General features: G+C 39.3%; 1 protein-coding gene across 4 annotated transcripts in view; it reads right to left on the bottom strand.

Moving 5' to 3' along the window:
• ZFHX3 (zinc finger homeobox 3) overlaps window positions 1-23,161 on the bottom strand; it is a 330,923-nt gene that overhangs the window by 57,351 nt on the left and 250,411 nt on the right. For all 4 annotated transcript variants that reach the window (XM_056811489.1, XM_056811478.1, XM_056811484.1 and 1 more), the window contains one exon: window positions 6,247-6,354. In XM_056811489.1, the coding sequence (XP_056667467.1) occupies window positions 6,247-6,354 (108 nt within the window). The remainder of the gene's footprint in view (window positions 1-6,246; window positions 6,355-23,161) is intronic.

The raw sequence follows: 23,161 nt of genomic DNA, 5'->3' as shown, positions 1-23,161 counted from the left end.
AGACCACAGGAGGCTTAGATCTCATTTCTGCTATCATCTATTACTCCTAGTTATCAGAGAGCTTGCTCTGCAGTCATCACTGAGGGAAACAATCACTGTGAACCTTTCTCAATACCACCAGCTGCCCTCCTGCCTCGTGAGGCCAAGTATTGACCCTACCAAACCACTTGTCTTGAGTCTGGTCCAGCCTTCACAATCATCTTCTGGGGAAGCTACTTCTGTGGAGATGCAACCTGGCCACTGTTTGTATAGTCGATGTAACCCCCACTTCCTCAGCAAAAGGAAGGAAAGACACCCCAAAAAGAGAGTTCTTGTCCCCAAGTCCCTGGCCTTGTCCAAAGGTTCAGCAGAACTGGATGTAGTCTTTGCACTACAGTCTAAAAGCCAGGGGACTTCATCATCTGACTTGTAACTGATCTACCTCTCCAATGAGCACTGTCTCCCCCAATCAGAATGTGAGCCCCTTGAGAGCAGAGTCTGTCTTGCTATTCTAAGTGTTTTAGCATAGAAGTCTTTAATAAATGCTCATTCATTCATTCATTCATTCATTCATTCATTCACATTCCCTTGATTTCCTTGCTTGCAAAAGAGAGGTATCATCTGCACCAATAAAATAAGCATGAGTATAAACAAAGTACCCTACTCTTCTTGCAAAAAAAAAAAAAAGAAAACTCCAGGTATTTATCGCTGATATCATTTTCACTCCTACTACTATCATGCCTTATAAAATGTAAATTCAGAAAGTCAAGCCATTTGAGAGCTCTTGGCATTCCAAAAAGAACAGAATTCTACCCTACTTCTATTTTTGCTTCCTCATATAAAAACAGTCCAAAGGATTTGTTTTCTAATTGTGAGATAGATTTCAGCCTGCAGTACATGGAAGCAGCCAAGTTATACAGAAAATACCTTGGGGAAAAAAGGGGTGGGGGCGGTACGTGGGGAAGAGTTGGTCCTGTGAAAGCCAGCACAGTCTCCTAATTCCCAACTGTGTATAAGAATGCAAAAACAAAACCAGTTTTCTTTGTTACTAAGAATGTGGACTTTAAGAAGGCCCAGAGAAGCCAGATCTTTCTCCGTCCTTTCCCATCATAGCCTTTAGCCCCAAGCGCTTGTCTGGGAGGACTTGGGGGAAGAGGTGGGAAAGCAGAGAAATGGGTACAAAGAAGAAGAGGGATCATACTAGAGTCTAACTTGTATTACAACAAGGATGTGAAAAATTCCACAACTCAAAGATCCCGAAAATCATCTGTGGTCGTGGTTGAACTTTGCCTGTCCTCTAGCCATACTCCATCCCACAATGGCCACGAAGATAAAAGAACTAAAAAAGAACCCTGATGCCAGTCTCTTCTCTTAACATTATAAACCCAAGGATGCTGCTGCTGCTGCTGAAGGGCTACAGCTATTCTCAGTTCAGCTGTACTAGTCTGGGTCCAAACACACCGAATATTGTTTGATAATCTGACCCAAGACTGAAGGGAAACACCATTGGAAATGGGGGGAAAAAAAGCCAGTTAAGTCTGCTATGCCAGCCCTTACAGAATGCCTGGCACATAGTAGGAGCTTAATCGTCCATGCTCACTGACTAATTGAATTAATTTCTTAGCTTTCTTAGGCAAAGGTGCAAATGCTGGAGTTGGAAGAGACCTTGGAGATCTAGTTCAATCTCTTTATTATGAAAATAAGGACGCAGAGTTCCAGGGAAGTTGTGACTTAGTCAAAGGACACAGCTAAATGGTGGTTGTCCTTCATACTCAAAGAGGACCAAAATAGCAACACTATGACAGGGTCAACGTCCAGTGTGTCCAGTTTGGCTGAACTGACCAATACAAGCATGGAAGGCCCACAAATAGCCGCTATCTATGAACATTTGGAATGGAAATGTCTCCAAATCTGTGGATAAAGCGACCCAGAACCAAGATATCCTGATTTCCAATCTGATATTCTTTCTACTTAGCAGACTCTCATCCTTTACAGAGTCCTCTTTTTGTCTTCCCCCATCCTGATCTTCCTTTTTGTTTCTCTGGCAGATTATAGTGTGGTCATTGCTATATTTCCAACAAAAACAACACACCCACCTATACCCAGCTGTCTCCGGAGTGGGGATGCCCACTGATAACAGACTTCCAACAAAACGTGGCTGACCTATTTTTGTTTCTCAATCTCAGTGATTACAAAGGAAGTGCGCCTGTAGGAAATATTCATAAATGGCAAGAGCTATGCTCTATACATTGATGCTAAACATGTCAAATCTGCCCGAAATCATGCTCGCCACAAACACACTTTTCTCTAACAATTTCCTCCATCTCTCCAGACCATTAATACCTTCTTTAATAGCAATCTACCGTGGATTTGAATCAGGGATGCTCCACTGCACTAATTGTTCCGTTAGGTGAGCATCAGGGTTTAAAAAAAATTAATAAAATAAAGTACAATCCCTTCAGGCCATTTCTCCAGAAATAGCACAAACTATGATTCTAAGTCAAGATCAAAACAACAAACAAAACAACTGAACAGAATGGTTAGTACTTCAAAAACCTCAGTGTTATTAAGTTGGGTTTTTTCCCCCTTTCCTTCTTTTTTTAAACCACATCACTCCCCACCCCCACTCCAGTTTTCTTGTCTCAAATGATGGACCATCATGGTGCTCTGTCACTGAAAACCAAGAGTACAAAGATAATCATTTTGCTATCATTTTTTTTCAGTTCCATTTTTCCCTAGTTATTGGTGATAAAGTATCATTTTAATTATCTGTTGTGTAGTTTGTATCAATTAATAATTGATTGGCTAATTATTATGATAATTGTTGTTCATTTGCTGACACCAGGGGTTTTTCAATCTACTACTCACATACACAAATCTACTCTGTGGAAAGATCAAGGAGCTATTTTTATAGCTCAACTCGCAAATAAAGAAAAAAAAAGTTTGCCAGAGAAAATAGCAGCAGATGAAGGAAGATGTTTCTCTCGAAAGAACATTTCCAGACACTTGGCTCGCCTGTGGAAATGTTCCATGCTTTCTGTTAACTTTGCTTGTAAGGAGAATTTGCTCTGTTGTTTCAGTTGAGTTTCACTCTTCATGACCCCATTTTGGGGGTTTCTGGGTGGAGATGCTGGAAGTGGTTTACCATTTCCTTCTCTAGCTCATTTGACAGATGAGGAAACTAAGGGAAACAGTGACTTGCCCAAATTTGTACAGCTGCTAAGTGTCTGAGACAGGATCTGAATCTGGGTCTTGTAAAGATTGGATTTAGCTATTTCCTGTTTTCTTTTTTTTTAAACAAAAACCAAAACAGGAAATAGCTAAATCCAATCTTCACCATCTTCTTGGTTCCAGGTCCAGTGCTCTGTCCATATGATAATGAGAATAAAAGGTAGCTAACATTCATATCAAGCTTCCATTGTAACTTCTAAAATTTCCATTGGGAGGTTCATCTTTCAAGAGGTTTCAAGTAGCCTTGCAGACAGAGGGGATGACCAGAGAGAACTTAAAAGAATCTTCAAGCCATCAATGGATCATAAAGTCTTTGTCTTAAATGTCTTCTCTATGGCCAAGTATAGCTAGTTTGGGTTTCCACCAAGACCGAAGTTGAGGGAGAATAAATAGGTCAAATGTTGAGTCAGATCTTTCTCTGGTCTCTGAGAGCAACGAGTCACCCAAGAGTTTATAGTGGCTGAAATGGCAACAGGGATCCCACTCAGCCTCTAGGAATGGGCTGACCTTTGCTCGAGGTGGCCGGTATTTGGGCTGATTCCTAATAGAGGCAACTGGATGCCTTGATCCATGGGTTAAGACATATCAACTCATGGTTAGCCTATTTAAAATGTGGTTAACTTGTGTCTGCCTCATCTCTAGATTTTGCCCACAATTACACTGAAAGTCAGGATTCTGTCTTCAGGGCTGCTGAGAATCATTGTTTTGGTTTATTCCCTGCTTGCCAGCAAGACCATGCCTTAAAGAAATCATCTTCTGAGGACTGATACTATCATGCTTCCCTGGGAAAGCTCTTCTCAAAATTTCCTTCTCTCTTTAAGCTTCTAGCACAATTTCCACTCTCTCTCTTGATCAGATCACTCCTTTGAACACTCCTCCCCTTTTTTAGCATCATACATTTTCTTACATTGCTTAGGCTCCCTATATTTGACATTGTCTTCCACCTCCATGCATTTGTCACAAATCATCCCTGGGCTTGCATTATTTCATCCTCTTATGATCCACATCTTTTTCAAGGCTTAGCTCAGGCACCATCCTACCCGTCAGGTTTTTCCTGATACCTAGTAGTCAGTATTCTTTCTCTCCCCAAATTAGTTTACAGTTTACCTATCTCTGTACCTATCTTATCTTCCTCCCAGCAGAATGTGAGCTCTTTGAATGTCAGCTACCCTTTCTTTTTCTTGGGGTTACAAGAGATAGAGTCAAGAAGACTCATCTTCGTGAGTTCAAATCTGGCTCTGTGACTATGGGCAAATCACTAAATCCCATTTGCTTCAGTTTTCCTCATCTGTCAAATGAGCTGGAGAAGGAAATGGCAAACCACTCCAGGATCTTTGCCAAGATTGTATTGTATTATAAGAAATATATAAGTATAAGAAAACCCCAAATGGGGTCACTAAAAATCAGACATGACTGAAATGATTCAACATCAAGTTAAATAGCACGGAAGGTGAAGAAATGCTTAATGAATGGAATCGATGATTTTCCCTATTTCTGAAAATGCTTTGGATTCCTGGTGGTTATACGTTTTGATCCCACCCCACCTCATCCACTGTTTCATGATTATCAATGATCTAGATGCTAAATCTAATTGCTTCTTGTCAGTGCTCATTTTTTCTCTCTACAACCTTTGGATGCAGGCAACAATTCCTTTCACCATCCCTTTAGTCTCTGATACTGCTTTCTCTTGACTCTCCCTACTTGCCCCAGTTCTTTTCAATGTCATTTCCTGAATCATCATTCAAGTCCTACTCATCCCTGAAACCTGCGCATCCTTGGCGATCCCTGTGTTTATCTCTGGGCTCTCATCAGAAGAGATCTCCTGGATTCAAATTTCTCTGTACAAATCTCCAAAATCTATGCCCAAACTTAATTTTTCCTCCTGAATTCTAATTTGACATTGCCCATTTCCTGCCAGATATCATATACCCTGGAAGTTCCAACTTCATAATATCTAACTTAATTTTGTTCTATAACTTCAAGCTTGTTAATTCTTTGGGGCAGACGCAGAAACACGACATACGACTAGCTACAAATAAGTTGCCCCTCATATTTCTCCTTCCCGGGTTAAATGGCCACAATCCCTTGCAGCCTTTTCTCATAGGCAGTATTTTCCAAGCCTTCATTCATTTTCATTGTTCCTTTCTGGACCTTCTCCAAGTTTCTGTATCTTGTTTAAATGGTAAAGCCCAGGAATGAACATGATTTAAGTATGGTTCTGCCTGGAAGTGAAGCAAAGTCCTGACCAATGCTGGCTTAGAAAGCAGAATTTTTTTTTTAATCTTAGTGCATTACAATATTAACAATGGTGTGCAATATGAATTAGGTTGACCAAATTAAACTTTTTTATTTTTGCTTGACATATTTCCTTTTGTTACTATGGGGGGTTCTTTTTTTTAAGCACTTATCAGCTTTTGTTCCTCTGTTCCCCCTTTCCTCGAGAACTACTTTTCTTTCCTCAAGAATGTAATTCTTCTCCTGAGTTTTGGCTTCTTTTCTCCTTAGATGTTATCTTCTTTAGCTTTTGATAACCAAGTTTCTCTAGGAAAAGCCTTTACTCTCCTCTCTAAGGCTTAGCTTTACCACCTCATTATCTAGTACCTCAAATGGAGAGAGAGTAGAGACATGACACATTCATTCAACAAATATTTCAGCAACAAACCTTTCCTAAGCACCTGTGAGTAAAATGTGCTATATGCTCTATTCTAACCTTAGTATCAACTTTCTTTTCAAATCCTGTAAAGAGTTAAGGAAGGATCAAGGTCTTTACTGTTAGCTCGATATTAGGAGCCATAACAAAGGAAAATGGAATAATTGTAGTGAAAATAGGACTTTCTACAAGTTTAGAAACTCTTCAGTATAACTTAATATGAGAAAAATAAATGTAAATATATATCTATATAAAATATGTATATTAATGGAAGTACATCTATGTAAACATACATAAATTTAATATACTCTCAATTCTGGGTTTACACTGTTTTTATGCAGTTTAGAGTATGGGATGCGGCTTTTCAAAGGACAGCCAAAACCTACCTGGCCACTTGCCCTGGTCTTTATCACCTCCACTTTCTGGATCTCTAGTGAGCTCCTCTGGGTCAGCAGTTGATTCACTGGGTCCTTCGGCATCTTCAATTGATTCTTCTGAAACAGAACAAAAAAACACAAACTTCAATTTAAAAAAAAAAGAGAGAGAAAATAAAGGTCTCTCAACAGCTTTCCCAAAGAACTGACAAATAATCAAAACAGAGAAGTCAATGGTTCTACCCCAAAACAGAGAGGCCAATGATCCTGGCCCAAAACAGAGATGCCTGACAGGCTGAAATTCACTAGGAGTCTTGACCTGAATTGCTTCCTATTTCAAAAGCAGTAAAGTTGAAATAGAGATGAAAATAGGAACTGTCATATACATATATGCATATGAAAAATATATTTTAAGATATTTCAAGTGAGAAAAAATCAAGCTTAAGTAGCAAGCTTGCCACACTCCATAATTAATATGTAACCATGTTTATTAGAAAGCATAAAGTTACCATAAACCCATAGATTTTGAGCCAGAAAGGACTTTGGAGATCATCAGAACCAACATCTTCATTGTATAATTGGAAAAACTGAGGTCCAGAAAAGAAAGTAATCAGATCAAAGTCAGCTAAAGCACATCTGGATTCAGAATTGGAATTGCAGACCTTTAACTCCATTGTACCACACACTATCTCTCATTTGGGTGTTTTCTGATTTCTAATCCCTGTCAGTTTTTGGATTGCCCTGTTTTATGGATTACTTAAATGCCTCTCCAAGTTCTCACTCTCTCTTAAAAATAAATTTTTTTTATCCAATTGCATGTAGAAACAATTTTAAACTATTCTTTTCTGACATTGTGCAATCCAAATTCTCCCCTTCCCTAAGATTGCAAATAAATTAATAGAGTTTATACCAATTCTGTCATGCAGTATATATTTCCACATTCCCAAGTTTCACACATAGGACTATGATGGCAACTTCTTTCAGCCATAGCCACAGTTGGAGAGTTAGATTTTAATCAGGCAGCAATTCCAGAAATTATTCCAAAATATCCACCTTTTTGGCCTGCAAATAATCACTAGTAATTAATAAAACCACTACTTTTTTCCTTGAAAAGTAGGAATGAAAAATTTTACCCAGCTATGTTTTTTTTTTGTTAAAAAAAAAAAAACATTTCGTACTAAACACTGGGAGGAAAAGAAATGAAAGCTACTGAAGTGTTCAACTCTCTGGGCAAGTAAGAAAATGCTTATTTTCAAGGAAAAGTTAAAAAAAAACAAAACAAAACAATGTAGAGAAAAAGGTACTGTTCTGTTATGAGGAAGGATATACATGGAGAAAACACTGAAACTTTGTCCTCAAAGAAAAAGGATATGAGAAACCCATCTAGATTGAAAAAACAAAAACTCTACTTAGATCTCACTAAGTAATTTATCTTCCAAAACAAAATGGCAAGGACAATTAATTGCTGCTCTCAATCACTTCTTTTGTTGTGATCCTTTGCAACTCTAAGCAACTAAGTAGGACTTGAATGGATTTATCAATTCCAGTCAGAACATCTATTGGTTGCCCCAGAGATCATACCCTCTCAGGTTCTAGAGAGAAAATCTAGACACCCCATTCATTCACCACTGGAGCCTGGTGTTAATGGAAATATTTAGAGGACCTTTTTTGACTGAAAGATGTATAAATAGGATCTACGATCCAAAATCATTGCCATAAAAACAGGATTGAATACAACATCTGGGGTTTAAGACCAATTAAAATATAGATCATTCCAACTGTCACTATTTTAAAATGGATTTAAGGTCTTTTTACTTACAGCTCTCAATGAAATAAAGCAGTTCCTACATTTTTACCCACAAAGTTCACTTTTTTTAAAGGAACAATAAAATTATTCCTACATAAGAAGGTTTTAAAAGTATATTGGATGGAATGAAAATCATTTGGAGATGAATTCTGCACTCTTCTTAAAAGGGCAATGAGAACCAAGAAGAAGAGGGCTCAATTGAGAATCAGAAATTTTACTTTGATTATCTTTTATAGTATTTATGGCACGCCCTTTGGGAACATGGCACTGAATGTGGCATTTCCTATTTTTATCTCCAATTGCAATTCACTGAGTAAATCTTGGCATATAACTTCCTCCTGTTTCAATTTTTTTTCACTGTAATACTAAAGATAACCCAGACTTCTTCCCCCCCCCCCTCATTTAGTCATAATGTAAGTGCAGAATAATTTGTCTGGCAAAATTCTTGGGAGAATCATTCAGAAATAGGCAAATCCTATGAGAAGGAACATAAGGTAATGGAAAAGGGCACCTGACAGGGTTCTAGGTCTGGTTCTTGTATTTGTTAGACGAACGATCTTGAGTAAGTTAAAAGATCATAGATCAATGGCTAGAAGGGATCTTAATTGTCATCTGGCTGAACTCATTCATTTATTTTATAGACAGGGGAAAGTGACTTGCCCCACATCACATGAAGAGTTAGTAGCAAGACACAGGATCTGAACTCTGGTCTTTTGGCTTTAAATCCAGCATTTCCCTATTATATATCACTCCGTATTTATGTTTTTCCCCCTTTAAAATGAGGATACTCTTATCTGACCCTCTTACTCATAGGGTTGATGCTGTTGGGTGGATTGAATGAGAAAACAGATGCCAAAAGGCTTTGATAACTGTATAACTCTTTATCATATATATATATATATGTATATATATATATATATATATAATAGGCTAAATATTAGTCAGTTTACAGCAAAGGTTTAGGAAATGTGTGTTGACTAAATGTGACAAATGCATGCCATGAGCACACAGGCACACACATCTTTGTCTAAGTGCGGGTGTGTTTTCTCCCCAGCCACAATGGGTTACATTCCTTGTATTTTGACTTTCTGTGACGTGTCCGACATCTGAATTGTAAAATTGATTTTCAAATAGTAAAGCATTTCTTCAATCAATACCATTTAATCTATTTTACCCATGTCAGCTAATTATCTTCATATGTACTTATTGGTATCTTTAAGCACACTTATAGAGTACATGCAAAGATGGAAAATACTCCTAGTATTCACGTGGCAGTCTCGGGACCACAGAACTTCTCTCCTATTATACAAAAGGAAGACTCCGTAGACTCTCCCAGTTTGAGTGGAGGTAGGGAGAAGGAAAGAAGGGACAAACACATATTATGCTCCTCCTGTGTGCCAGGCACTGTGCTCTGGGCTTTTGATCCTCACAACAACCCTGGGAGGAAGGGGATAGTTACATCTCCATTTTACAGCTGAGGAAACTGAGGCAAACAGAATAAAGAATGTGCTTAGGATTGCATAGGAAGTATCTGAGGCTAGATTTGGCTTCAAGTCTACCTGACTCCAGACCCAATGCTCTATCTACTGTGCCTCCTGGTTGTTGTGCCAAACATATCACACGGAGAAAAGCCCAACTTGGTTTGTGGCAGACAGTGCTGGAGGGCTGCTCCTACCCAGAGGGAGGAAGTGATTCATTTTAGATGTTATGATATGAGGACAATACCAAGATAAATAGGCTTGTCCTTGTGCTAAGCAGACTAGAGGCATATCACACAGTCTATACTCTGACCCTTGTTTCTTTGAAGGCTTCCAAAATCTAGCTTTCTATTCATGTATGTGTAGACACACCTCTATATTATCAATCTATGCATATTTGTATATATGTACACATCTATCATTATCTATAGATAGGCACACATAGATGTATCTATCTATATAGATATATGTATATACATATAGGGACATCTGTCTGTCTATCAATCTGTCTGTCTATCTATCCATCTGTCTGTCTATCTCATCCTTAGATTCTCACACCCAGTCTTTCTGATATATAGGTGTTTCTCTCTCTCTCTCTCTCATTCTTTCTTCCTTTAGCTTCTTCCCTTCCTTCCTTCCTTCCTTCCTTCCTTCCTTCCTTCCTTCCTTCCTTCCTTCCTTCCTTCCTTCCTTCCTTCCTTCCTTCCTTCCTTCCTTCCTTCCTTCCTTCCTTCCTTCCTCCCTCCCTCCCTCCCTCCCTCCCTCTTGTCCAGGGTCTTGTCTCAACTTCTGTGTGTGTATAGTTATCTATAGGCATATATGCATGCATATCTATATCTATCTATATACATCCATGTATAGATATCTCAGCGTCTCTCTCCCCCCTCCCTCTCTCTCTTCCCCATTATCATTAGATTCTCATGGCCAGGATATTGTCTTGACTTGTCTGTCTCTCCATGTGTGTGTATTTATACAGAGATATTTCCATGTTGTCATTCAGTCACTTTAGTCATGTCCAACTCTTCATGACCCCATATGGAGCTTGCTTATCAAAGAATACTAGAGTGGTTGGCCATTTCCTCCTCCAGCTCATTTTACAGATGAAGAACTGAGGGAAACAAAGGTAACCGGCTTGCCCTGGGTCACACAGTTGGTTCCCTGCTGGAGGCTTGATTTGAACTCAGGAATAGGAGTTTTCCTGACTCCAGGTCCAGCACTCTATTCTCTGTGCAATCTGGCTGCTCAACAACAAGGACAAGAGATATATAAATATCAAAATAGAGATTTAAAATCTCAATATAGTTATCTCTCAGTGTATATATGGGGTGTGTGTGTGTGTATAAAGAGATAATTTTTCAGTCATGCCTATCTCTCTGTGACCTGACAGACCATACTGTCCAAGAGGTTTTCTTGGCAGGGACACTGGAGTGATTTTCCATTTCTTTCTCCAGTCAATTAAGGTAAACATGAGGTTAAATGACTTGCCCAGGATTATTCAGCTAGTAAGTATCAGAAGTCACATTTGAATTCAGGTCCTCCTGACTCTATGCACTATGGCATCATCTAGATGCCACATATAAACATAAGTGTTCATGTATATATACATGCATATATAGGCATGCATATGGCATGCATATATACATATATAGAATGGATACATGTGTTTATTTATGACATGCTTCTACGTGTATGTATATATTCATGATACATATACACAAATCCATGGAGAGATGGAGAAAGAGACAGGTTGGAAGAGCCTGGGCACGAGGATCCAAGTGACACAGTGACACGGTGCCTACATCATTGATTCACCCAGTCTGTCCCACAGGCTGGAGGAAAAAGACCCCAGATTCAGCAGGGCAGGAAAGGATCCCCAAATGTTCCAACCCTCTTTGTGGAAACTTCTGTTTGTGTCCTTTTCGCCCCACTCTTCCCATTCAGGGAAAGGCAGATGGAGTGACAAGAAGACTACGGTAGGCTGGCCCAAAGAGCAGAGGTTTGCCCTTAAAGGGCTGCTAACCAAAATTCTTTAAGGTCTCCTCTGTCGGCCTGTCTGTCTTGATGTTTCCTTTGGTCCTAAACAAATAATAATTCTCCCTTTGTCCTTTCAGTAGCCAAACAGATGCCCTCCTCCTAGAAAATAAGCAGCAGCCGGGAAAACGTGCCCACTGATACACAAGATCAGCGTTTTGACCAGCTGATTGCCACCCCCCCCAACCCCCCCGCCCCGCCAGACTGCCAGGCTGAGTCCTCCATGCAATCCCACCTGTGACCTACAGGTGTCAGCGTCTGCATGGAGAGGCAAGCGAAGGGGCAGCTGGCTCCAGGACTCAGACACTGTCTGGGCTGCCTAACCTGAGCATGTGGAAATAATATATGTCTTCAAGTGAACTGTCTGGTTCTCGGGAAATAAAATAGGACATTCATAAGCAGTTACACCATCTGTCTTTATACCATCATCATCAACAACAAGGGGGAAAAATAGCTCTTTAAAATGGATGAAAGCCCGGGCTGACAGTAACCGGAAAACTGTGAGCTATGAATACCAATAAAGGTAGAAAAATGATTAAAAAACAAGGATACAAACTACGAAATCCTCCAACCAGCTCCGGGGCTCACACTGGCTTGGAGAGAAGGTTTTGGTTTTTTTTTTAATCCCCCAGGAATAAAGAAAGCCCTTCACGCTCTCCAGGCTGGACATTTCGCTCGACCCCAGGGTCAAGGGCTCGAGGGTTTGCTTCCCCAGCAGGAGGGTCTCTCCTTTTCCCTCCTTTGAGCAAAATGGCACTAGGGTGTGGGCAGGAATGCGTCTTAATAGGAGGGTAGGATGGAATTAATCCAGTTTTTAATTTAGAGAGAGGCAGAAATATTGCTATTCATGGTTCCGTTTTCAGACTGTCTGTAGGACAGATGTACTGATTGAATAACCAAGCCATGTGAAATTCTTTCTTGGGCCAGGAAAGAAATTTCACTCAAGAAGAGCAATGAAAATTGCCCTTTGTTTCATATTTTCTTCCATATTATCAGAGTCTTGATGAAGAGTTTGATCTGGAAAATCCTATATTTTAACAAGGGCTTCTGTACATTATGGAAAATAACAAATATTCTAGTTTTTAATGCAAAAAGGAATCAGTCAAAATACTTTCCAATACATCTGAAATATATTTTCAACATATGAAAATACATATGAAACTACATTGTAGTTGGGTATTAGAATCCTAACAGGATTGCCATTTTGAACAAGTTCACACAATGATTCTAGAAAAACTAAACGGGGGCTGAAAGGAACCTTCCTTCTAAGGTCATCTCATCTCTCTCCTTGCCTTTAGGCAGAAAAACACACCTTAACTGTTACAGCTATGCAGTAAAATCGTCCCTATTTAAAAAGATGGCAGAGAAGTGGCTGGTTCCAATTCTTATAAGCCCTTCTGAATGAATTTTAAAAAGCTTTTATTAAGCACATATTGTGTGAAGAGTACTGGGCTAAGTGTTGAGCCTGCCAAAAGAACAGTGAGGCAGTCCCTGGTCTCAGGGAGCTCACATTCTAATAGAGAAGACAATACATATGGAAGATTGAAGGCATAAGCCATATGGAAAGGTCCACGGTCTTTAGAGTTTAATGGCAAAGACTATGGTAACATCTCTAGCTTACTATCATTTCTACTGACACCATTTCTGATGGCGAACCATTGGATGGTGCCAAGGACTTGCTGTTCTGGATCATCAGTCATGCCTGCACGGAGCAGTTAACCTGATTGCCTTTCCAGGAGAGTTAATTCCCTGGATGATGGCAGAGGGCTCTGGGCTGGAAGCCTGGTGATTCCCAAGGCGCTTTGAGTTTAGGGTCCTCAGAAAGATTGCGGTGAGGGTGGCAGCTCCACTTTCTTAGCACATGCTGCTCTTCAAGGGGGTCTCTTGCTATTTTGGCTCAGCTGACTCGCCCACCTTACTCTCACCACAATGAGGACAGAACCTTCTTGGAAACATTTCCCTAACTTCTCACCAGATGGACTTCTTTTTAGGGAATGACTGAAGAGATAGGAGTTGAACTTCTTAGAAAATCATCAGGCTTTTCTAACCGGCCACTTCCCATTCCTCCTTTGTCTCTTCTGCCTCCGACTTCCATGTAAAACCTTCTCTGAAGTCATTTTAAAAGTCTATTTTCATTACTTAATTTTTTTTTTTTACAGATACCATTTGTTCAGGCCTCACGGCTGAGTACAACCAGCTCACTTCATTAATGTCCCAGTGGTTGAGGGCAGAGCTCATGGCCTCCAGTTATAAGAATTCCATATACACTAAAAGGGAAAAAGTTCCTGGCTCATTTCAGGTCTTCCTGCTGACACTCTATCATCACACAATTTCTTTTAAGTAAAAGTGGATTCACTGAACATAAATGCAAAAGATTCTCTCACACACCTTACTTACGCCTAACAACCTGATAAAGATAACTACATGTTTCCCAAATCTGTGGGGAATTCTGTTCCCAATAGAGGCCTTTTATGCCAACTGACAACCCAGTGGGGATTTGTAGCAATTTTACAAAGCCTTGGAAATTGGTTTGTAGAAGAAAATGCCAACTACAAATAGAAGTGTAAACACTAAGAATCAAGGAGAGGCATCTGCCCATAGACACGTGCAATGCACCAATTCCCAAAATGTGACCCATTTTCCTGGAAGGGAAAGTTCTTTTAAAGGCAACATTATTTGAAATGATGCTATTCCATGAAGGTTGGGGGCAGGGAGGACAATTTTCTTTCTAGGGGATATATTTTACAAGTCTCTTCTGGACTTAAAAGAACTGGGAGTCAAATCAACTTTTAATTTTCTATCTCTTAAAAAAAAAAGACAGAAATGAAATCTGCCCTTTCCTAAACTCTGACAAAGGTCCCAAGAGTACCTGAATCGGATACACATTGGGAAATTCTCCTAAGAGGCAGGGTGTCCACAGAGCTCTCTCCTTTCCATATTATTTAAACAATACACTAAACCTGTGATCCAAAAGAAATGAGATTCCCTCCCCACCCCCTTTTGTAGGGGTAATGGTTGAGAGGAAAGAAGGGGTGGGGGGAAGGGAGGGAGCGTGTCTGCCTCCCTCCCTGTCGGCAGGCTCAAGAGCTGAGAAACATTAGCTGTCATGAACCACAATCAAATCAGGTTTGAAATATTTAGCAGTGGGTTGGAAAATGCGATGGTGCCTCTCTGACAGGCGAGATGTGCACAGACACCCATTTCCCATTATAATGGAAATATCAGGCCTGTTCTGAATATGTATAACCCAGAAAAATGTATTGATTTTTCATTCGGCATTAAAAAAAATGAAATAGCCTGCAGCTGTCAAAAGCCTTTTGTTAAAAGCTCATCTTTCCTGGAATGAGGTTTACCAGAAATAAGTTTTAATTGTATATAGGACCTCTTCTTTGAAACAAAAATAAAATAAAATAACCAACCTGTTTACTTTCAGATAGGGTTCAGGCTTTTTGTTTCATCGTTTTCAACCTAATTAAACAAGTGCAAGCATGGCAGCACAAAGGAGAGAGGTTCAACAAATTCCCCAAAGCAGGTATGGCAGTGGGAGCACAGAGAAGATGGCCACAAGTGGGCATCGCTTGCTCCTAAGCCACGAGAAAGATGGCATGGAGGCGATGGATGGATGGATGGATGGGCTCGTCTGTCTATTCCTTTTATTCTCTATGAATGGGAAGGAGCTAACAAGGGCATTGGACTAGCTGTCCTCTGAGGTTCTGCCTAGTCCTCAATCTATGATCCTAGAATTTACAGCTAGGGCCATGTTGAGGCACTTTAGCGAGCGATGAAGCCCAAACCTTCCCCCATCATAATCCATTTCCACCATTTCCGAAGTGCTCTCTGGAGGACATCGTTGAAATAAATGTTTCAAGTACTATGATTATTCCCATTTTAGAGTTTAAATTTTAGTTTAGAGTTTAAATTTTAGTTTTGAGAGTTTAAATTTTAGTTTTGAGTTTAAATTTTAGTTTAGAAAGTTTAAATTTTAGTTTAGAGTTTAAATTTTAGTTTTGAGAGTTTAAATTTTAGTTTAGACTTTAAATTTTAGTTTTGAGAGTTTAAATTTTAGTTTTGAGTTTAAATTTTAATTTTTAGAGTTTAAATTTTAGTTTTGATAGTTTAAATTTTAATTTACAGTGTAAATTCCCATTTAGAGAAGAAACTTGAAGCTATGAGAGCTTCAGTGACTTTGGTAGGTCTTCTAATTCCAAATCTAGTGCTCTCTCTAATATTCCATGCTCCATGTACACAAACAACCTTGACGTATGCTGATATGTTGGAGATAAAAACAATTCTCCAAACACAAATATAAGTGAAAAAGTCCTATTCATTAACACACACACACACAATTGTATAACTCAATGGTTTCTGAGTCCCAGACCATTTATTTCAATGCACTATTTATCTAAAGGAACAAAATTCTAGTAAAACAAAAGAAAGTGTTCTAATAGGATTGAACCCACAATATCAATCACTGAATGTGCCCATTCTTTACTTTTTCCTTCCAGCCTAGACTTTGTTTTTATCTTCATCCTCATCAAACTAGAAGGCTAGAATTAACAATGGATTATAGAAAATACTAAAACCTGTGTGAGTTAGAGTTATCAATAGAATGTAGCTGCTGTGGATGCCATTTTTTTTTTCTTTTGGGGGCTCAGCACCAGATATTTTTAGTGCTTTTTCATTCTCAAAAAATTGAAACTACTGAGGTTCAGAATCTGGAACTTGGTGCCAGGAGAATCATTTGGTGGAATAGTGGTGACAGATTCCACCAGCAGATTACGCTCCACATGTCCCCAAGCTGCCCCTTAGCTTCACATTAACAGCTAAATTACTCCGTAATGTGCACGAATAGGGTGGTGGTGTTTTGTTTTTTTAAATTTATTTCATGGTATCTTTCTAGTCCTGTCATGGTGGATGTTTAAACTGCCTGTGATGGAGCTGAAGCTGGTTTGGAAAAAGTTTCCATTTCTGTTCAGGAAGAAAGGAAATTTACACATCAACACAAACATAATTTAAGTGTATATCTCAGTTTCTTACCAATTTGTTCAATTTTCTATAGCTGTAGAGGGGGCGTGGATTGTTCAACAAGAATACCGAATCAGAGGAGGAGTCTACCATAGCAGGGATGAATGGTGCTGCATATATTTCCAGGAGATCAACTACCATGGTCCAAGCATATGGAAATATGTTTTGGGGAACAGGTGAGAGGGTGGCCTCATCACTGAGCAGTCTAGTCATTTATCTAAGGCGGCTGATGGCACAGTAGATGGATGCTGGCGTCTAGAATCAGAAAACCTGGAGTTCAAATTCCACCTTGGACACTTGGGAGCTATGTGATCCTGGGCAAGTTACTGAACTTCTACCTGACTCAGTTTCTTCATCTGTAAAATGAGGATAATAGCACCTACCTTTTGGAGGGTTGTTATGAGGATCAGATGAAACAATGTAAAAAAAAAATCACTTCCTATGGTCTCTAGAATGATCTAGGTGCTATAAAAAATGCTTATTTCCTTCCCTTCTTCAGAATTATTCTCTTTCTAATAAGAATACTTAGGAATGGCTAAGTGGTGCAATGAGTAGAGTACTGGGTTAGAATTAGCCTCAGACACTTACTAAGCTGTGGGACCCTGGACAAGTCACCTAACCTGGTTTCCCTTAGTTCCTTATCTGTAAAATGAACCGGAGAAGGAAATGGCAAACCACTCCAATATCTTTGCCAAGAAAACCCTAAACGGGATCACAAGAATTGGACACCATTGGAGCAACTGAACCAAAAAAAAAAATGGGGATATCTGTAATAAGCCATCCAATTAAAAAGACACATGTAAAACTCAGTGGAATTGCTCATTGGCTACAGGAGGGGGGTGGGAGGAAGGGAGGGAAAAGAACACGAATCATGTAACCAAGGAAAAATATTCTAAATTAATTTAATAAAAATTTTCAAATAAAAAAAAAAAAGATTTATCATGATAGACCCTACTCAGGTTCTCCTCTGATACCTCGCTGTACAATGGAAGTGTTGTTATCCTGGAGAAATAATAGTTCTGTTGTCAGTACAGCAAATGGATTTAAATGGAGGTGAAGTCTCGTTCATGCACGTGTGAGTATCCACTCATACGCACGCATGCACACACTCTCAACAGAACCAAAAGGCTTTGGATGATTTAATTCAGGCGATACCCAACGCCACAAAACTCTAGAAAATCAAAAGTGTTCTGATAGGGTTTGACCCACAATATTAGTGGGTCTTTCCTTCAAGGCTTGGACTCTGCTATTTTTTCTAGACTGTCAAAGGTTAAGGTCTCCATTGGATCCTGGCACTTTAGGGAGTCATGGCACCATGAGAAGAATCTGGATGGGGAATCAGAGGAACCTGGTTTTATTCTTGGCTCTATTATTACGCTTGTGACCTTGGGCTCTCCGTAAAAATTGTAAATTAAGGTAGATGGACAAGACACCCGCTAAGATTTATTTTAGTGCTAAAACTACGATCCTACATGGAGATGTGGGGCCATCAGTATCTTTTGGCCAAGGCCACTCCTGAAGACTGACTAAGGCATGAGAGATGCTTTTTGTTCACTGTGGATTCCCTTCGCCATCCCTGATGAAAATCTCCGAGACACAACCTTAAGACAACTAGGTTTCTACAACACGAACTATCAGGGTAAAGAAACCTTATTAAGTTTAATCATGAGTATTGTACTATGTTTGGCACCTAAGAGCTACCATTCTTAAATTTGACATGGTGACTGCCCTCAGGGAGCTTATAATCTAGTAAAAAAATACACACACCACCAGTTTACAAGCAGACTGTGATAAATCATGAGAGAAGCATGGAATAGTTTTACAAAGTTCAAGGAAGACTAAAAATAAAAATCGTATTCTTCGCCTGGCTCTTAGCACCAAGTAGCATCTTGTAAGCCATGTCCTCAAAAGTGTACCTCACTATTATTGACAAAAGCACATAAGCTTCTACAGAGATGATTCATAGGCAAGGCTTCATGGACCTACTATCCATTTTTAATTTTTTTTATTAAACTTTTTTATTTTATTAATTTTTTATTAAAAATTTTTATAAAATTTTATTAAAATAAAATAAAAAACAATGCATGTAAGCCCCTCCTCTAACATCTTACCCTCATTTTTTGACAATGAGTATATCAACAAGCAATAAATATTTAACTCTTCTCTGTCTAACAATGTTAGGTCAAAAATCCACACTTTGCTTTTTTTTTTTCCAGTTAATTTTCCTTGGCCCATGAAGACGTGGTTAGATTGGCAAACAGTTATTTTAAACAAAACTGTCTTCAAAAAAAAAAGGTATAACATTTATAATTTTTTAACCCATATTCAAGTTTTTTTTTTCTTTTTTTGTAAACTCACATAAGTTAGAGAGTCTTAAAGAAAAACTCCACAGAATTTGGGGATCCCAATGACATTCCCTGTTTGTTAATGAGTTTTTAATCTCAAAAGCTCTTTAAATGAAATGATGATTTAAGTGGGAATTTTGCCACAAGAATTATTTTTTGCCACTAGGCTCTCATTTACTCAATACACCAGGGGTTACAAATGCCTGGAGTTTCTGGATGGTGCCTGAAAACTGCCAGCCAAAGGGTGCTGCATGGAGAGTCTTTGTGCTAAAAACCTGATGCTCAGAGAATTGAGGCTCTTCCTCCCTCCCTCCTTGACACGGCTTGTAGTGCCCCCCCCCCAGACACTGAGCCCCCACCCTCAGCCTCCTGGAATTTGGCATTAGGATAAAAGAGCCAACTCTGGCATTATTAAAAATGACTAATTGGAGAATAGAGACCATTTATGCTTTTGTATATTTGAAGATCTCTGTACTGTTTACAGAAACAAGAAAAATGGGTAATTGTGTAGCAAGGAAGAAGGCCCAGCCCTGAGCTCACCATGGCTGTGGGGAGCAGCAGAAGTTGAGTTCTTAGAGAAAAAGGGGCCCAACTAAAAGCTTTTTTGCATTGCCTGTTGATTTAAACTCATCTACAATTGAAAAATTTACCCGGAAAGAGACTTTGTTGGTCTGAAACAGGCATTTCTGTCAGATTTCCTGGAGAAAATTCAAGTCCTTTGAACACAGTCTCACGTAGTCATGTGACAGGGAACCCCAAAGCCCCAAATCTCAAATTGTCCCAGTGTGTTACAGGAAGTGACAATGGCTGCCATGCTTATCTACCCAGGCAAGGGCCAACTGGTTATTTAGACAATGTCAGCTCAGTCTAGAGTTAGCCTAAAGGACAGAGAAAATGGGGGGCCAGGAAAAGTCAACAGTTAATGCTACCAGAAATTCCACTGCTCTTTTGTCTCATTATAAACAAAACAACAACAACAACAACAACAACAAACCCCCAAACACTAACACCTGAGAGGACTACTCCAAAAAACTAAAGACAGTATCCCACAGGCCACTGAAAAACCTGGACAACCCCCAGGAGCCACCCCCTCTTCCCCCTCGGTTTTGCTTAACTAAGGTTGCCAGGTATTATTAGCCTGGAAGATCACTCTAAAGGGAATGCTAGATATTAAAAAAAAATAACAAAAAGCTTTTCATGGCAACTCATTTGCTTAAAAACAAAAACAAAAACCAGGCCAAATCTCAAAGGCTCCCAAGATCTCACCTGACCCAAGGATCTAGCTACATCCCAAATGGCACTAACTCGGAGGCCGATGGAATTCAGCAAGGATTAGTTCCTTTGAATGTCTACCGAACTATGATTGTTGCTGTTATTTTCACACATGAAATGTAAAAAAAAGGCAAATTCCCTGAGCATGTTTGTAGTGGAGCGTGATGTGATTGTGTTGTCATTTATGGGAAATAATCGCAAGCCCATCTCTCTCTTCCCCCCCCATTTTCCAGTCCAAATAACCATGAAAAATTACACTTCAATGTCAGAAGGACAACAAAGGAGGGGCACTCTCTTGGAGCTCAGCAGATTTTCAGGTTTTTTTCTCTTTCTTTGGACAAAAACTACCTTCAATTGTACTTCATTTAAAATGTGATCTAACAAATGCATTTTGACAAGTTCCTTTCTCTCTCTCTTTCTCTTTCTCTCTCTTTCTTTCAAACAGTATTTTGCACAGTTTAACCTTACACCAAACTGGAATTTTCTAGAAAGGAGCATCATGCAAAATGTAAGCCTAATGAAACCAAGCAGGGTTTTTGTTTTTGTTTTTCTCCTTCCTCAAAGACAAAACAGAAGAGGAAAGAGTAATTCCAACTCAGGATTTGAGGCAGAACAGAGAAAGAGACTACCATCTCTTGTAGAGATCAAATGGGAATTTCATTGAAAAAACAAAAGGGAAGGGCATTAGACAGGGCAAAGGCAAAAGAGAAGAAGGTGGAGCTTTGGAGGGGGGAGGATCTCACAGAAAAGGTGGGGAGGGAAGGAGTCTATAGCCATTCATTTGTTTGGGACAAAGTGTTTGATTTGTTGTTCAAAGATTTCATATCTGGCTACTCCAGTGGTCAGGTGCTTCATGTCCAACTAGGACAAGGAGTTCTTGGCGTCATGTGGTGGGCAGAATTCCCCCCTAACTATAAAAGGAGGCATTTAAAAAAGCAAAACAAAACCTACCCAGCTCCAAAGCTAACATTCCAGGTGTGAGGCCCAAGAATTAATCTTTAATACCACCCTATTGGAAATAGATACATTTGGATACACACTGATGGATAAGAGAAAAGAATTATATTCCAAAAATATCGTAGATCTCATTAGAGGGAACAGACATCAACATTTTGAGTTAAAACTCATTGCTTAAGAAAAAAAGGAAATCTTATGCATGATATAAAAAGTTACATGTCTCTCTTTTTTAAATTAGAAAATGATAGTAGCACTCTGATGAGGTAAAAAATTATCTATGTGTGTACTTAAGTATTTATGTACAAAAATGCAAGCTATATGGGAAAAGATCTAATAGTAAATGATTACTTTAGCTTTCTGAGGAGAAATGAGATTATTCTTTTAAATAATATTTATTTATTTCTATATGCATTTTCACTCTGTCCTCACTACGCTCACCCCCATTAAAATAAAGAAAAAAAGGAAATTCTCATAATGAAACAGCACAGTCCAGCCAAACATATTCCTGCACTGGTCATGCCTGAAAATGGATGTCTCTCTCTCTCTCCACCTTTAAAGTTCATCCTCTCTCAGCCGGGAGAGCAGTATTAGAACTGAGATCTGGTGGGATGATATTTAGAACTGGAATGCTAACGAGGTTGGATGCAATCCCTACAGAATGACTGGCACGGGGAACAAGTCTGGCAGTTTAGTTCCAAGAAATTCCAGCAGACATAAATGGGCAGTGCAGAAGGGAGTGATAAAGTTTTGGGGGATACATGCACAAACTCTTTGTTCTTCCCCAAAGTGAGAAAAACCTACAGTGGATATTTCTGCTTCTAACCAGCAGCATGTAACAAGGGGAAAAAAAAAATCTATGCCTCTGAGAGGTATATTGAGTCACACAATAATCGAGTCTGTCCTATCTCGGAACTGCCAAACTTGATTCAGAAGATGGCTTTGTCTCCTGCAAAGGTTCCCAAGCAAACAGCCCAAATGTTATTTTGTTGGGCAGTAGAGGGAGACGTTATTTATTGACATCCAACTTTATTTTGAGTGATCACGAGTCACTCACACTCGCCACACCATGCAAGTTGCTTCATAAAACAAAGCACAAACAACGGTCTGAACTTCTTTGAGAACCAATCTGTGCTGCAGAAGTGGGGACATCTGCAGACTGCAAAGCCTGAAAGGAAATCCTGAGATGCACCGCTTAAGCACACCTTTTCTTGGCAGGCCCTGGTGGAATTCTCACTTAAGTACAGAAAGAGGTTGGAATTGACTCCATTGAGCTTTCGAGAATTCAGTACAATGAGTATGTTGGAAAACTGGAGGGAATACAGGAGAAGGACATGCATGGCGAAAATAAAACGAGGAAGACACCCATCATTGAATACAAGCAGATAAATGAGAAGTCCTATGTAAATAAGTTAGGGAAAGAGTCTAAAACACTAAAACTAAAACACTAAAAAAATCAGCTGAAACACAATCAATGAGATAAGCTTTGAAGGTAGATATCTATGCTGGTGAAATATACATCTACAGTAATTATCCAGATCAATTAGGTCAAAGGTAGATATCTATGCAGGTGAAATATACATCTACAGTAATTGTCCAGATCAATTAGGTCAAAGGTAGAAATCTATGCAGGTGAAATATACATCTACAGTAATTATCCAGATAAATTAGGTCAAAGTTAGATATCTATGCAAGTGAAATATACATCTACAGTAATTGTCCAGATCAATTAGATCCCAAGCCCTTTTCTGGCACAGGATGGACAAAGGATGACCACAGTCCAACTCTCCCATTTCTGTAGATAAATAAACTGAGCCCAGAGAGATTAAGTCATTTGCTTGGGGTCACACAGTTATTAACTCTTAGATGGGAAATTGAACCCAGTTTTCCTGACTCCAAGACCAGAATTCTATCTATTACTGTACTCTGTTTAGAATATCCCTACTGTCCTTTTCAACTTCTAGGATTCTATCAAAATAAAGAAGAGGTGGACCAGGGCACAACAGGGGAAGATG

This window comes from Monodelphis domestica, chromosome 1 (genome assembly GCF_027887165.1).
Source record: "Monodelphis domestica isolate mMonDom1 chromosome 1, mMonDom1.pri, whole genome shotgun sequence".
Classification (NCBI taxonomy): Eukaryota; Metazoa; Chordata; class Mammalia; order Didelphimorphia; family Didelphidae; genus Monodelphis; species Monodelphis domestica.
This window is presented reverse-complemented; position numbering and strand designations above follow the sequence as displayed.